Below are 15,622 nucleotides of genomic sequence, written 5' to 3' on the forward strand. Positions count from 1 at the left end.
TCGTGCTTCCATACAACTTCCCAGTTGCCACATGTGCGCTATTCTGTCCCATGGAGAAACTGTTTTTCCAACTATTTTCCTATTCTCCGGTGTACGACCAACCTTGATTTGCTTGGTACACATTATACGACACGACTGCCTCCTTTGTGCGTATGATGATGGGTCATGATGTCCGTATGGATCTAAGTTGTTTCTTTCCATACAATGTCAACAAGTCCTTGCACGGTTTTCTTCTCGGTCGTACGGTGACTGTTATCCTTCCCGTTTAGACGGTAGCTGCTCTCCTTCCCGTCCGTACGGTCTCTATCCGTACGGCTTGCTTCTTACCTACATGCATCCATACGAACCACTTCTCGCCCACGTACAAATTGTTGTTCCTGTACTAATGGCATTGCTTTCTTGTGCGGATGACTCCTTTGTTGTATGAATTTTCCACCTCAGTGCCCTCTGTTGGCACCACTGCTTCTCTGTTGGTGTACTCTGTTGGCACCATTGCTTCTTGTCTGTACATTAGATGGAATGGAGTGTGTCCCATTGTTGCCTTGTACGTGGTGTGGTATGACCATAGTACGATCAGGAGTCTTTCTTCCTAATCCTCTTGCTCCATTCAGCATGACTTGTATATAATTGACACTAGGACCTTATTTGTAGACTCCGCCTGTCCATTAGCTTGGGGATAGTACAAACTGGACAGGTTATGGATTATCTTACATTGCGCTATCATTTCACAAAGTGTACTCCTTGATCACTTGTGATCAGGATGGGGATGCCGAAGTGCGTAACAATTTGTTCATAAAGGAATCTCGCTGTGTTGACTGTTGTGTAATCTAACACTGCCCTTGCCTCCGCTCTCTTCGTAAGGTCTTCTGTCGCCATTACAATTTACCGACACCGATGTATATTACTTACTTTTAGTGACCCCACAAAGTCGAGACCCCATCTTTTGAAGAGTTCCTGTGGTTGCAAGGGGAATAGGGGCACGAAGTCCCTCTTCAATGGCTTGCCGACCCTCTGGCATGTGTCGCACCCGAGCACCCACTCTTGAGTGTCTGTGTGTAGGGGCGACCACCACAGTCCTACCTATAGTACTTTCCCTGCAGAGGCGTCTAGACCGTGTGATCTCTGGCTAACCCTTCGTGTGCGTCCTTTAACACTCGTGATATCTCCTCCTCCATCACACATCTTTGTAGGACCTAGTCGGGTCCCATCTTATACAACAACCCATTGATGAGATGAAAGGTTTTACTTTTGAGAGCCAACTTCCCCCATTCGCTTAGCGGCATGCCCCTTGGAAATGTCGATGCAGATAGGTATGTGTCGATGTTTCTATACCAGGGTGGCAATATGGTGATCTGAAACAAGTGGGTGTCGGGGAAATCTTTGTTCACCCCTTTCAGATTCTCTCCGAACCTGATCCTTGAGAGTTGGTCTGTTATGACGTGGCTCTTTCCAGGCTGTACTACGATGGTGAATGCGAATTCTTGCAGCAGGAGTAGCCACCTACTCACCCTTCCTTGGATGATTGGTTTGTTCACTAGGTATATTAGTGCTTGGTGATCTATGTAGAAGGTGAATGGTGTAGCTAGCAAGTAGTGCCAGAACTTTTGCATTGCATATACCATGCCCAATGCCTCCCTCTCCGTTATGCTATAGTTTTGTTTGACCTTGGAGAGTAGGCGGTTGGCAAAAAATATGGGGTGGTCCAACCCTTTTGTACCTTCCTGTGCCAATGTGGCGCAGATGGCATAGTTGGAAGCATCTACATGCACGTGAAACTCCTTTTCCCAATTGGGGTATGCCAAGGTAGGTGTGCTTACCAACTTGGACTTAAGTTCCTTGAATGCCTCCTCCTTTTCCGTTCCCCACACGAACGATTCACCCTTCTTCGTTAGTGCATCCAATGGATGTGAAATCTATGTGAATCCTTTGATGAACAATCAGTAGTAGCCCACGTGTTCGAGGAAGGATTTGACTACTGTCACATCCCCCGGAGTTTCCATCTCAATGATGAGCCCCATCTTGTCAGGGTCCGTCTTCAATCCCTCCTTACAGACAATGTGACCAAGCAATTTGCCTTGCAGTACCATGAATCGACATTTCTTTGGGTCGAGAGCCAACCGTGCCCTCCTACAACTCTCCATACATTCCCTCAATGCAGTGAGGTGGGTCTCCTGTCCACTGTAAATAGACCGGTCATCCAGAAAAGCCTTGAAATTGCCCATAGACATTTTGTCGAAGATGTGCAATATTATTCTTTGGAAGGTAGCTAGGGCATTGCACAACCCAAACGACATTCGATTCTATGCATACATTCCATCTTCCACCACGAACGTGGTCTTCATTTTGTCTTCCTTAGCAATGCTGATCTGGTTGTACCTGGAAAACCCATCCATGAACGAGTACATCTTGTGGCCTGCCACCTCCTTTAGTATGCTATTCGTAAATGGGATCGGAAAGGGGTCTTTGATTGTGACCGCGTTAAGACACTGAAAGTCCACACAGTTCTGGATTTGATTTGCTTCCTTCTTTAGAGATATCACGATCAATGATACCCACCCACTTTTTTTACTTTGAAAATGATACTAGCTTCCATCATCTTCTGAATCTCTTCCTGCACTTTTTCCACGTGATTTTTGTTCAGTTTGTACGATCTCTTCCGTACGGGTTGTGCACTTGGTACAAGAGGTATTCTATGTACTCACAGCTCTAGAGGTATCCCTTTGATGTCCTTGTATGTCCATGCGAAGACATCTTTGTATTCCATGCAGATTCTGAATGCTGTTGCCTTGAGTACGGGGTTCCAGTCATCCCCTACTAGTATCATCTTTGGGTTGTCTTGTTCCCCTAGGTCAACCTTCTTTATGTTTGGTTCCTCATACTTTATCGTTTTATCCTTCTCGAACTAGTGAGCAGGCGTACCATCTACTCATCGCTTCCTCTTTGTACTCTCCATATTTCGGAGGTATGGTGACCCTCTCCGTACCAATTTCTTCAATCTCCCCAATTTGCAACATGTTACACTTGGGGTGGAAGACTTCTTAGTCCTCCATTTGCCAGTGGAACAACTTGTTGAGGGAGCTTGTCTCATCCTCTATGCAGCTTCCAAGTTCCAATACCCTTCATCATTGGGCTCTATTGTCCCTCCTTCCTCCATTTCGAATTCTCCATTCTCGGACTTTGAGTCTGATGCCAACTCTTGGCTTACTGCCTGACTCCGTAGGTCAATGACATACTTACTCTCGTCGCTTTCAATGGAGAGTGTATTCTTCTTCCAATTGTGGTTTGCCTTTGCCATGATTAGCTAGCTTCTTCCAAGGAGGGTGTCCTACGCCTTCTTTTCCAACGGGATGACGACAAAGTCCATAAAGAAATGCTGGGTTCCAATGGTGACCTTCTATGCCATGAGCGTCCTTAGTGGTTTGATGCCCTGTTGGTCAGCACATACCAAATGGAAGGTTGGTGGCCAAAGTGTTGGCTTGCCAAGTCCCTTCCATGTCTCCTTCGATAGTATATTCACGCTTAGGCCTCCAATGAATGGTGGTGTTTGTCAACTTGCATCCCATTATCTCCATCTCGACTACGACCAACTTCCTTCCAATGCCCACCATCAGCAACAATGGGTTAGTGGCTAGGCTGCCTATTGGCTTCTTCGTTGGCTTGTTGTGCTCTTGGGCGATTGCGTCGTTATCAACTACGTTGGTAATGGCCATCTTTAGTTGTGGCATGGTTTGCAGAAGATCGGATACCCATACAAGTACGGTGGCTTGCAACATCTATCTCATGATAGTTTTCTACAGCTGTAACCGCAGTGGAGTACTGGCTGCCTTGCACGACACCCTTCTCTCTTCTACCATCACCTATTCAACGTCAACCTTAGCTTCTTGAAGTCTTTTCTTCTTCGTATGAGGGTTAGGATATATTGCCTTCTTAGTCTGGAGTCTAGTAATTGCTAGTATGTCCTCATTTGGCTCCTTCACATCTAGCATGTTCACCCCTTTCTGTTTCAGGTGGTTGGTGTATTCGTGGTTTTCGGATCCACACCACTTGCATAGCAACCTTGCGTTGTTACTTTGGCCACTCTGACAATCCCACGCAAAGTGACCCCATTTACTGCAACTTCGACATTGGATCATGGGTCTACCCTTTGTGTCATATTGTATTCTCTGTGGGGTGTTGTTATTGCTATTATTATTCCCTCGCCTATTATTTCGATACCCTCCAGGAGATGCATTAGAGTTGGCAGGTGGTTTGGAGGTGTGGTTGGAGGGTTTGTTTGTTCCACTTGGGTGAAGAGAACTTATGTGCTTCTTGTTTTGAGATTGTACAGACATTCATTGATGAAGTGTCCCAATATCTGATAGATGTCGCAAAATGACTTCTTTGGGCAAGTAGCTTTTGTATGATCTTCTGCCTTGTAGTTGGTGCACCACAATTCTTTATCGTCCTTGATGCTCTCTTTCTCTTCTTTTAGCTCCATCATTTGCAACGTATCACTTCGTAGGTCTTGTATAGTCTTTGATTCGCTGTTGCTTCTTTCTCGGGTGATATCATCATCACTAGCCTTCTTCTTTCCTTGGGATGTCTTATTCTTGCTTTCTATGTCCATCGCCTGATTGTAAGCATCGACATATGAGGACAGTGGCACTACCCTCATTTTTTCCAAGAAAGGAATCAATCCCTTGACAAATCATTGTTTCTGAGTCCATCTACTGGTTTGTTTTCCATCTTCTTCAACAGTTCCTTGAGCCTATGATTGTATGCTTGTACACTTTAGTTCTTCCCTTGTTTGGTGTTGTAAATTTCTGCAACAATCTCATATCATCTCTCAGTAGTTTGAATTCTTGTTGAAATGCTTTCCCCAGTTCACTCCATCTCGCCTTGTGCTTAACCTCTAGGTCTGTATACTAGTTGATGGCAATTCCCCGTAGGGTAGCAGGAAATGCCTTCAGTTAGTAATCTTGGTCACCCTGACCATTCGCCTCCCATATTGTTATACAGGTCTTGCAATGGTGTATCGGATCCTCCGATTCATCCCCTATGAATTTCGAGAGCTTTTACATCTCTTGGGTATTCAACATTGTCTTCACTTGGAAGGTATTGTTTGTATTTGACTAGATGAGATCGTCTTTCTCTCATCCGCGTTCCTGTGCCTCTCTTGCACTCTCAGCCATGCACGATCTCTCTATGCGTCCACCTTCTGTGTCTTCTACACCTTGGTCACCTTCTTCTCTTCTATATTCTGTCGTCCTTGAAGTCTTTGGCTCAGAGCCCCCTATTCTTGGTTGCTTGGCAAGGGACAAATTCCCGATACGGTATAGGTTTGTTTCAAAAAGTTTGACAACTTTTGTCTGTAGGTTCCTTTCTTCTTCGTCACGTACCGACTGTACGGATGAGTTGCTGGTATTGGTACTTGATTTAGAGTCTTCGCTTAAAGAAGTGTACAGTTTGGCTACTGGCTTGGTCGGCGAGATCTTCGCTTACTTCGTCATTCGGGAGTGACAAGTTTCAGGCAACCTCCCCCAACTCACTCCATGTATGCTGTCTTTCTCTCTCCCAACTATGGCTTTGACTGGCACTCTGACTCCTACTTCTCGTTGGACTTGCCAAACCTTTGACAATTCCTCGTAAACATTGTCTCCTCTCACTTTGCTCTCAGGAAGAGAGATCTTACCAATCCCTCTGCTTCCTCTCGAGTATTTCGGGTATGTTGATCTTTATTTGGTCATAGGTGCATTAATTGTTGGGGGTATGGTGTCGTGCAGTATCCTGTATTTCTTCCTCCCTATAGTTCGTTTCTTCGTATTGTTATAGTATCTGTTGCTGAAGTTGCTCTTGGTTAGTTTCCTCTCGTTGGTCTTGCAATTCAATTAGATTCCATGCCAACAACCTTGGGATTCTTCCAAGAAGATTGAAGACCGTAGGGTTCACTGTGAGTTTGTCGCGTACCATGCCTTCAGGGACTGCTCGCTCCCGAGCTTCCCTTTGCACGTACTGCGTGACTGAAACTTCCCACAAATCTACCAATTCTTCCGTCAATCAATCTTCCCGTGCTTCTTCTTGTGTTGCCACTTCTTCGTTGTCACTTTCGATTACATGTACTTGCTATTCAAATGGTCGGCCCATTACGTGTGCATACTGCCTGCCATCATATTGATCTCCAAGTTCATATTGGCAATGGCGCCAAAATGTTTACTCTCAAATGGGATAGTTTTCACTTACAGCAAATAAACAGAACACAACAACATAACATAATAACAGTAAATGAATATTTAATGATAAGGACTCTTATTTTTAGAAGTGAAAAATTCGATAGGGTGTTTAGAAGATGATAATGTGAGCGTTGGAAAGTCTTCAATCACAAGAACAACTTTATGTTTGTTTCTGAAATTGAGAATGTCTGTGAAGGACAAATTGAAGGAGAGAGATGCGTATATGAAGTAGACGTCAGTGTGGAATAGACATGTGAGTAAGAAGTAAAGTTCAATGTGGTATCCCTGATTGCATTTCAGATATCCATTATAGGTGTGACAGTGATATATCACTTTCCAGATTGGTCTTTGTATTGTCTTGTGCAGTATTCCATAGAGATACGTTGATATTCTGACATTATATTTTGAGTTCTGAGTTTGTATTGACAGGGTTATTGAAAATTGCAAACAGTTCTCAGGTTATTGACGTTTTGATCTTGCAGATTTCTAAAAGAAAGGATGTTTAATAGTATATTATTTGTCTAGAATTCAGTTTGTAATAATCTGATTACACATGCACAAATACTATCAATGTAATGGTACAAATCAGAAAAACTGATAAGTTAATTGAAACTTAGAATCTGATGCTTTAAAGATCTCTGAGTTGGTGCTCGGATCATTGAATTGTAGTTGTGATTGAGTTGGTGCTCATATAAGGGTTTGGTGACTCCTTAGGGTTGGTGCCCTTAAACATTGTAATTGAAGTTTTAACCGTGAGGCTGGATTAGGACAGTAGATCCTAGCAGCGTTCTCACCATGGTTTTCCCATCCCGGGTTTCCACGTAAATCTTGTGCATTGTCTTTATTGTGCATCTCTTTCCATTCCTTTCAGCTTTCAGATTGAAGTTCGTTAAAAGTTTGAATTGTTTAAGAATTAAAACTTTGTATCTTCTATTGATTCACCTCCCCGCTCCTCTCCCCCTCCCCTCACCCTCTTAGTAGTAGAATTGTGTTCTACAAGATCTTCTATAGAGAAGTGGCCAATACAATGCAGGAGAGGCCAGAATTCTCATATTTCTTTCATCAATATATATGATTGCAAATCTGAAATAACTATTATCTTGCAGCATTTCTGTGGTCAAAACTTATATTATTTTAGTAGTCTCTGTTTCTAGATGCATTGTAAATCTGGTTCTGCTCATATATATAAAAAAGTTTCAGTTATTTTGTAACGTCCCGACGACACCCCAGCCGTACGACACCTCCCTCGAAGAATCTCACCCTGTATGGTGGCTAAGAACTCAGTATACGGTGCTATACCGTACCGTACGACAAATCCCAGGCCATGCTACTCCGTATGAAAACAGTCCACGGTGACTACACTCAGCATACAGGTCTGTACGGTGGCTACACTCCACCTGTATGGTGAGTGGGTTCTAATACTTCACTCGTACAGTGAAGTCTTACTGCACATCCGTATTGGGTACCATACGGTTACCACACCCGACCACGTATAGTATGCACCATGCTCCGTACGGTCACTCTTCCACCTACACGACAATCTTTTTGGAAGCACTTTCGAATGTCGAATACAGAGATATACGCAATATACTCTTTGGATATATATATTTATATTAGTTTAGTGCACAAAATGAAAACTCTGGGAACTGGTATTTCATCTAGAACTTGATGACACGTGTATTCAAATGAAAGCATTACAGATCCAGACCACGAGCAGAATAGGGTGAGGAGGTACTCCCATCGAAACTGCAAATATGGAATAGGGAGGATCTTGCACCTCCGAAACTGCAACAAAATGGAAGTCCAATTGGAATTCGCAAATACAAAGAAAACATCAAATTCACCATACCTACAACTATGCCAAACTCGGCCTTATAAATGGGCTTCGAGAAGTTTCTCGAAGGGTTACAAGCATGCCAACAAAAGTTTATTATTTTATTAATTTGGGCCCCTTTTTTTAATAATTAAATTAATTAATTAAATAAGTCCTTATGATATTATTTAAAATTTAGGACCAGTTAATTAATTAACTTAATTAAGTCACTTTATTAAAATTGGGGACATTATAGTCCTCACGGCCCAAAGATTGCTTGCCCTCAAGCAATCCATAACTATCTGTCATCTAACAAGCTCTGGAATCCCAAACCATGCGCAGATGCTAGTAGTCGTATCCGCTGAAAGCTTGATGTCGCACCATGACTGTGAGCACCACCTGCAAATCCCCAATTAGCTTACGCTGCCCACTTTGATATAAACATTGCCCTGCCCGGAGTTGAGGAATAACTCATCAAAATCCAACTTGCTTTCTTCATATAGATGCCACTCACAAGGAGAGATGACGATCATGCACGCTTCATGCCCAACCAAAGGGTAAACTTCATATTCAACCAATTGTAGAGATTGCTCTTGTAAGGGATCATTGCTAGAGTTCGCATCTCCATGAAGTTGATCAAACACAGTTGGCTTGATAAAACTGATACAAACATCTTCATCCTTGTAGTTGTCATGAATGTTTAAGTGTTCTCCACTTGAAGGGACAATTGTCTTTGGCTTGTCCATATCCTCCTGTCGTTCGGGTGAACATGTGAGCTTGTCTTCAACTTTCTTTGATTCTGACTGAGTTCCTAACTCAGGATCCAACTCCTCTTTTCTTTTACTTACATAGTACCTATCAAAAGGATTCGGTAGTCTTGATCTCCTCAGGTTCACTTGAGTATTCATCAAAGATTCTAACAACCTCCTCATGCACAGGTATAGTTTTTCCTATCAGAACTAGATATTCTTGAGATGTTAGAAGATTCTTCCTCTTTTGATATTTGTTATACCACTTGGTGATTTTATTGGTACAATTTCATTATACCTTTCTTCCATTTTTGTAGTCATCCCAAGCATTCCACAGGCTAGGAGGATTTTGGCTCTGATACCATTGTAATGTCCCGACGACACCCCAGCCGTACGACACCTCCCCCGAAGACTCACCTTGTACGGTGGCTAAGAACGCAGTATACAATGTTATACCGTACCGTACGACAAAGCCCAAGCTGTGCTACTCCGTATGAAAATAGTCCGCACGGTGACTACACTTAGCATACAGGTTTGTACGGTGGCTACACTCCACCCATACGATGAATGGGTTCCAATACTTCACCCGTACGAGGAAGTCTTATTGCACATCAGTATTGGGTACCGTACGGTTACCACTCCCGACCACGTATAGTATGCACCATGCTCCGTACGGTCACTCTTCCACCTGCGCGACAATCTTTCTGGAAGCACTTTCGAATTTGAAATCGAATACAGAGATATACACAATATACTCTTCGGATATATATATTTATATTAGTTTAGTGCACAGAATGAAAACTCTGGGAACCAGTATTTCATTTAGAACTTGATGACACATGTGTATTAAAATGAAAGCATTACAGATTCGGACCATGAGAAGAATAGGGTGAGGAGGTACTCCCACCGAAACTGCAAATACAAAATAGGGAGGATCTTGCACCTCCGAAACTGCAAGAGAAGAAAACCCCAACTGGAATTCACAAATATAAAGAAAACATCAAATTCACCATACCTACAACTATGCCAAACGCAGCCTTATAAATGGGCTTTCTTGAAGTTTCTCGAAGGGTTACAAGCAGGCCGACAATAGTTTATTATTTTATTAATTTGGGCTCCTTTATCTAATAATTAAATAAGTCCTTATGATATTATTTAAATTTAGGAGCACTTAATTAATTAACTTAAATAAGTCAATTTATTAAAATTGGGGACATTACATATTCCTAGTATTGTGATTGGTGTATTTGATGAGTATTTTCGGTATTTCATGAAAAGTATGGTAAACCTGAAGGTAGTCAACAGAAATATCTTCTTCACATTAAATCTGCAAGTATGAAACATTAATCTCTGCAACGAGAATCATCACATTCTCAAAAGTATGTTAAATGTTTGATCAAATGTGATAAGAGGAAATAGCATAAATCTGGAAAACAAGTGAGGGGATTTTACACTCTTTAGTGAGGGGAAAATGCTTATGTGATTGAAACACAACCCTTTTTTCCTCTCCATGTAGTCTTCTTACGAGGGGAGAGACATGATGTAAAAATCCCATAATCGAACAGAACTGCAGTTTTCTCTTTTTCGACCAAAAAAAAATATGTTTACTTTGAAATGAAGTGGTTATTCTTTTAATGCTTTGATATATGTGGCACATGGAAACTTTTTGGTGAAATGCAGTGGGATCAAGAAGGCTTCTCAGTTTGTTAACTTAAACTCACAATGTTTCAGATATATATTGATGGTAACAAAACTTGTGTATAAATGCTTAAAATATGATGTAGAGAAAATTTCTTAAGAATTGAGAACAATTGATATGTAATTGATGTTTATATTTGATCAAAAGGAATGAAGGCCATGTTCCCTGCCAAAGACCACCATCTTCATTTTAGTTGGTAATTAGTTATTTTTCATATATCACCCTGAGTATATGATTAAATTTGACAACTACTATCATGTTGGTTAATGCGCATTTTACAATTTTGTGTTTCTAAGTTTCAATCTTCTAAGATGTGATATTTTTAGATATGATAAGAATCATACGATGTTCTTCTCAATCTTCTTGTTTTACTTTTCATCTGATATCAATCCTTTATCTCTAAATAAAATTTACCTCTTTATTGCTTTCAATTTTCTTCTGTCAATTTTTGGCTTAGAGCTATGTGTCTTCTTGCAGGGTCCAGATCATTTCCTGCAATGGTTTTTTCTTGGTGATTTTGGGAAAGGTTGGGAATGGAGAAAGAGAGGTGTATGCATGTGCTTGGGTGGAGATCAGTTGTTTACAGTGAGTTAAGAAGAAAGATTAGGCTATCTATTAGAGATCTGATTTTAACATATTTTAATAAGTGTAACTGTTATATTTATTCTCCTCAAATTCTTCATCAGAAAAGGACAATACCATGCCCTTGTTAATTATTTCCATGTTTGTTATCCATTTCTATAATTTGGCAACATAGCTGTAGAACTCTGTTTGGATATAGAATATAACAGCGAGCCAGCTCCACTTACATAGCTTTAATATTAGGGCACTTTCTATCTACAGATATAAAAGAGAGAACGTTCTATGCTACCCCCTGGAAGATAGACCTCGTAAAGCAGAATCACCATTAAAGCATATATAACTCACATTGCTTCATTGATTACTACAAATAAAGAAGAAAAACAGTATTATAGTCATTCTACAAATGAATTTAGAACAGCAAATGGAACAAGTGGAAATCAACGAATTTCAGAATGCATGCAAGTTTGTGTTGGAAACTCTCACATAAGCATTTATAACTAAATGCCTAATTTCCAAAGATACTTTTGCCTATGGAGTGGCCATTGAAATAAAAAAAATGCACTGGTGAAAAAGGTAGATATTCGAGAACTGCTTTCAATCTATGTAATGTCCCCTTCGTAATCAGTTCAGTATGGTGGACTGTTAGCCTATTCAGTTGGTTCTCATAGGCTAAGGAGTTAAGGTAGGGAAATTTGGAGATAGTTTTACCCAACAGGTTGGTAGTATCAGATGCTTATTTAAGCTCTGATGGTTATTATGTAGAACACCCTTTTTTGAAGTGATTTTAGTTGAGTTCTCCAATACCTACTGTTTTTAGTAAGTCAGCTTTGGGTACCAACTGAGCCAATTGTCAATATTTTTAGTTTAGCTAGTGGGTTCAGTTTTTGGTGTTATCTCGATATTTGATATAGTCCAGTTGTTTTAAATAAAATAATGATAAGTTATTAATTAATAAAGATAAATTAAAGATTTAACTTTTTTTGTTATTTTAATTTATTACATAAAAAGAACTATATGGGGCCAGTTTTAAAGTGAAAATGTTTTATTTAAGAAATAGGGCTTTTGACACTTCGACGCCACATTGCAGAAATTAAAGAGATTTTTAATTAATAAAATCAAAAGACAAAAGCTAGAGGGAGTGTAGGCTTTTGGAGTGCTATAAAAACTAATTTGAAGAGCTCATTTGTTATGCTTGGGTTGATATTTTGATGACTTCTGTAATGTCCCCACTTTAGCAGTTGACCAAGTGTATGTGCGTTAGCCTAGCTCTACATGGTCCCGAGGGCTAACGAAGGGTTTAAGGGGATCCTGGAGTGTTTTTGCCTAGTCATTTCCAGTTTGGGCCAAAACGGAGTTGATTTACTTAGTTTCAGGCATACTTACTATTTTTTGTAAGTCAACAGGACACAACGGAGGCTAGTTTTGGTGATTGGATTCGATACTCCTCGGCGAGAGCTTTCCGACGAGCTATCACTCGCTCTATTTGGAGTCCGATTGCTAATATATTTTAATGCCTAAAGTGTTATTAAAGTAACATTTAATTTAATTGTAAAATATTAAAGTGTTACTTTAATATTTATTTTATGGGGATGTGTGCAAATCAAAGGGGCACCCAAGGGAGACATAAGTGAATATTTTAATATGTTTTATATTGCACATCTTTTATCCCACATTGCTCAGGTGAGTTGGGTCGACCCTTGGAGAAAGAATAAAAGGAAGCTTTTGTGGCTTCATTCAGTATGTTGAATATGAGAAGAAATTGATTTGTGAGTTGCAGATCCGTTCTTGGCATTAGAGGATGTTTATCCTCTCTTGTGACATTCTAGACGTCATTCCCTTGGGGTTTGGCCTTTGGAATCCATTGCTATCAACTTCATTAACAGGCAGATTGGGTGCATCTCCAGCTACAGGCAGATTTGGTGTTTTGCTCATACCTTCTTCACTTCTTGACCAATGCTTATGCCATTCTGAAGGGATGATTTTATGAAGATATTGGACTGGTTGAAGACTAATTAATACTGTAACAGCACTGTAGCGCAGCACTATTCACGTTACTGTAGCACGACACTATTCACGCTACTGTAGCATGACACTATTCACGTTACTGTAGCACGACACTATTCATGTTACTGTAGCAACAAGATGGGAAGTCATTGTGGGAACATTATGTCAAAAATGCTGGAGTATTTAGTGAGTTGAAAAATCTGCTATGTATTTGACTTTATTAATTCTGGAAATAATATCATATCAGCAGTAGTTCAATCTTCATGTTGCATATTATTTTAATTTCCTTCTAGTTCATGTTATGTGATTTTAAACCTATGCAAAGACTTAAAAACAAACAAACATTTCATTTTTGAAGCCATAAGAGGTTTAAACATTAAACGGAGAAATAAGCAGTTGGATGCAAACTGTTTGACTAAATTCTTATCAGCAGTTGGTTTAGTTTTTGGGCATTCTAGGGTGTCCATTACAACTTCTTTGCTGGAAGAGTTTGTTGTTCTTGAGGATTTGTGAGGACAAAATTCCTTACAGGCAACATCTTCCATGTCGGTGAGAGACCCAATTGGGAGGATTTTGGTGGTTCCATACAAAAATCACATTGGAGCTTCAATGGTGTTTTGATATCTTCTTCAATTTTTAGAGCTTTAGATTGTTGGAGATCATTCATGGTGGCTGATTAATGAGAATTTCTGAGTTTATGATACATTTGTTTGGTTGCTTGAGGCTGACTGTACCTTCCTATGTTGGCCGTACAACCCTTATACTTGGTTGTACTTCTCAAGGAGTGGCGTGAGGGTTTGTAAAGGGGATTGCTTGGAGTTTGGGGGCTGTTTTCTGGAGTTGAAGGATGTTTTGGACCTGCACCTTCATTTCTATTCATTTCGTGGCTTTGGGAGGAGTTATTGAGGAGTGGCATCCAAAACACAAGTTCTAGTTTGTTGATTTTAATACTAATATAGTCTTCTTCATTCTGCACTTTGTGGGTATGTCTGCAATATGTTGGTAATGTATTTCATGAAGTGGGTTGTTCATACTTTTGAGATATATTGTATCTTCAGTTCAAAAATTAAATCTGGAATATTTTAGCATTGCGCTTTTTTGGATTTTGTCAATTTTTTGAGTTGTTGAATTGTTGCTATTATTTATGTTATCTTCATTCTTCTTTATCATACAAAACAACTGCAAAACACTAAACAATCACAAAAGAAAACAAGGCAGAAGAGGGCTGCATATTTTAATGGTATTAGATTAGTGTATCCTGCCATCCAGAAGGGTTCAACATGATAGTGTAGTGATATGTTAGGGTTTGACCAACAACCTTTCACACATCATTATAATACTTGCAGGAACAGATCTAACACAAACTTGGTTGCAGAAGAGTATAGGGCAATAGAGGAACAAAGAGCAATAGAAGGACAAAACACATGCAATGTGGGCGATAGGAATACAAGAGATCTAGAAGAGAAACGATTTCTTAACTTGTTGGTAGAGGACAAGAAGTTGTAGAACAGAGAGCACAAGAACAAAATCAGCAGTTGGGTCTTTTGATAGAGTTAATAGTGAGGCAGTAGGAGCAAATATTGGTGCTAACAACGCAAATAGTGCCAATAATGTGAAAATTGGAGGCAATAATGGAGACAACAATGATCAAGGAGAGAATTTAGTTCATGGGGGGAATGCAAATCAGCGAACTGAAACAATGAGCCCCCAAATAATAGATTGGCAGGACCGGTTTAGGCATGATTAGGAGAGTGGAGGTCTTGAGTTCTGGGTCTCTTTTTCATTGAGAGAAGAATGCACTAACAAGGGCTTGCACCTCAAACTTCTCTCGCAGAGAAGAATGCATTAAGAAGGGTTTTCACCTCAAACTTCTCTCGCAGAGAAGAATGCATTAACAAAATCTTCAAGACGATGTGGCTCCCTCTGAAGCTGAGATGTTAGGCTCCCTCTAAAGCTGAAATGACATTTCATCCTTTTAGAAAAAGAACCCTTTTGAGTTGACATTTGACCTTGGCTTCTCCTGAGGTGTCCCTATGTCAACTTCTGCAGAAGAAGCTAGAGTAGACCTAAATTTGCACTCTTGAGCAATGTGGCCATACTTGTCACACCTAAAACATTGAATGTGAGATAAGTCCTTTTTCGAAACAGGATCTGGATCTTTGTCTCTATCCCTCTTTCTTCTTTTGCCTCTTTCCATAGAAGTGTGTGTAGCAAGGACTTGATTTTCCACATCATAATGATTATGCTCAATTCCTCTTGATATCAACCTTGACTCTTCTTGAATACAATCAGCTCGAAGGCGATCAAATTTGGGAAATCTGGATCTCCCACTTATGCCTCGGATAAATGGCTCCCAAGAGTGAGGAAGGCCATTCAACGATAGCATGACAAGATCCTTGTCCACAACTTTATCTCCAATGGCGCTAAGCTGATTTGTCAATTCTGCAATCTTCATGAAGAAGGATATGACTGATTCTCCCTTTGTGATACAGGAGCATCCTCGGTCTATGAGAAATCTTGCATCAACCAAAAATATTTCCTTTCAATTTAATTCTTGTTCAGTTCA

The 15,622-nt window shown here is 40.3% G+C and overlaps 1 protein-coding gene across 1 annotated transcript in view; it reads left to right on the forward strand.

Moving 5' to 3' along the window:
* The window catches only part of LOC131045021 (uncharacterized), a 318,125-nt gene that overhangs the window by 143,275 nt on the left and 159,228 nt on the right, over nt 1-15,622 (forward strand). The window contains exon 5 of the mRNA XM_057978528.2: nt 10,948-11,055. Within this exon, the coding sequence (XP_057834511.2) occupies nt 10,948-11,055 (108 nt within the window). The remainder of the gene's footprint in view (nt 1-10,947; nt 11,056-15,622) is intronic.

Source organism: Cryptomeria japonica, chromosome 5, assembly GCF_030272615.1.
Source record: "Cryptomeria japonica chromosome 5, Sugi_1.0, whole genome shotgun sequence".
NCBI lineage: Eukaryota > Viridiplantae > Streptophyta > Pinopsida > Cupressales > Cupressaceae > Cryptomeria > Cryptomeria japonica.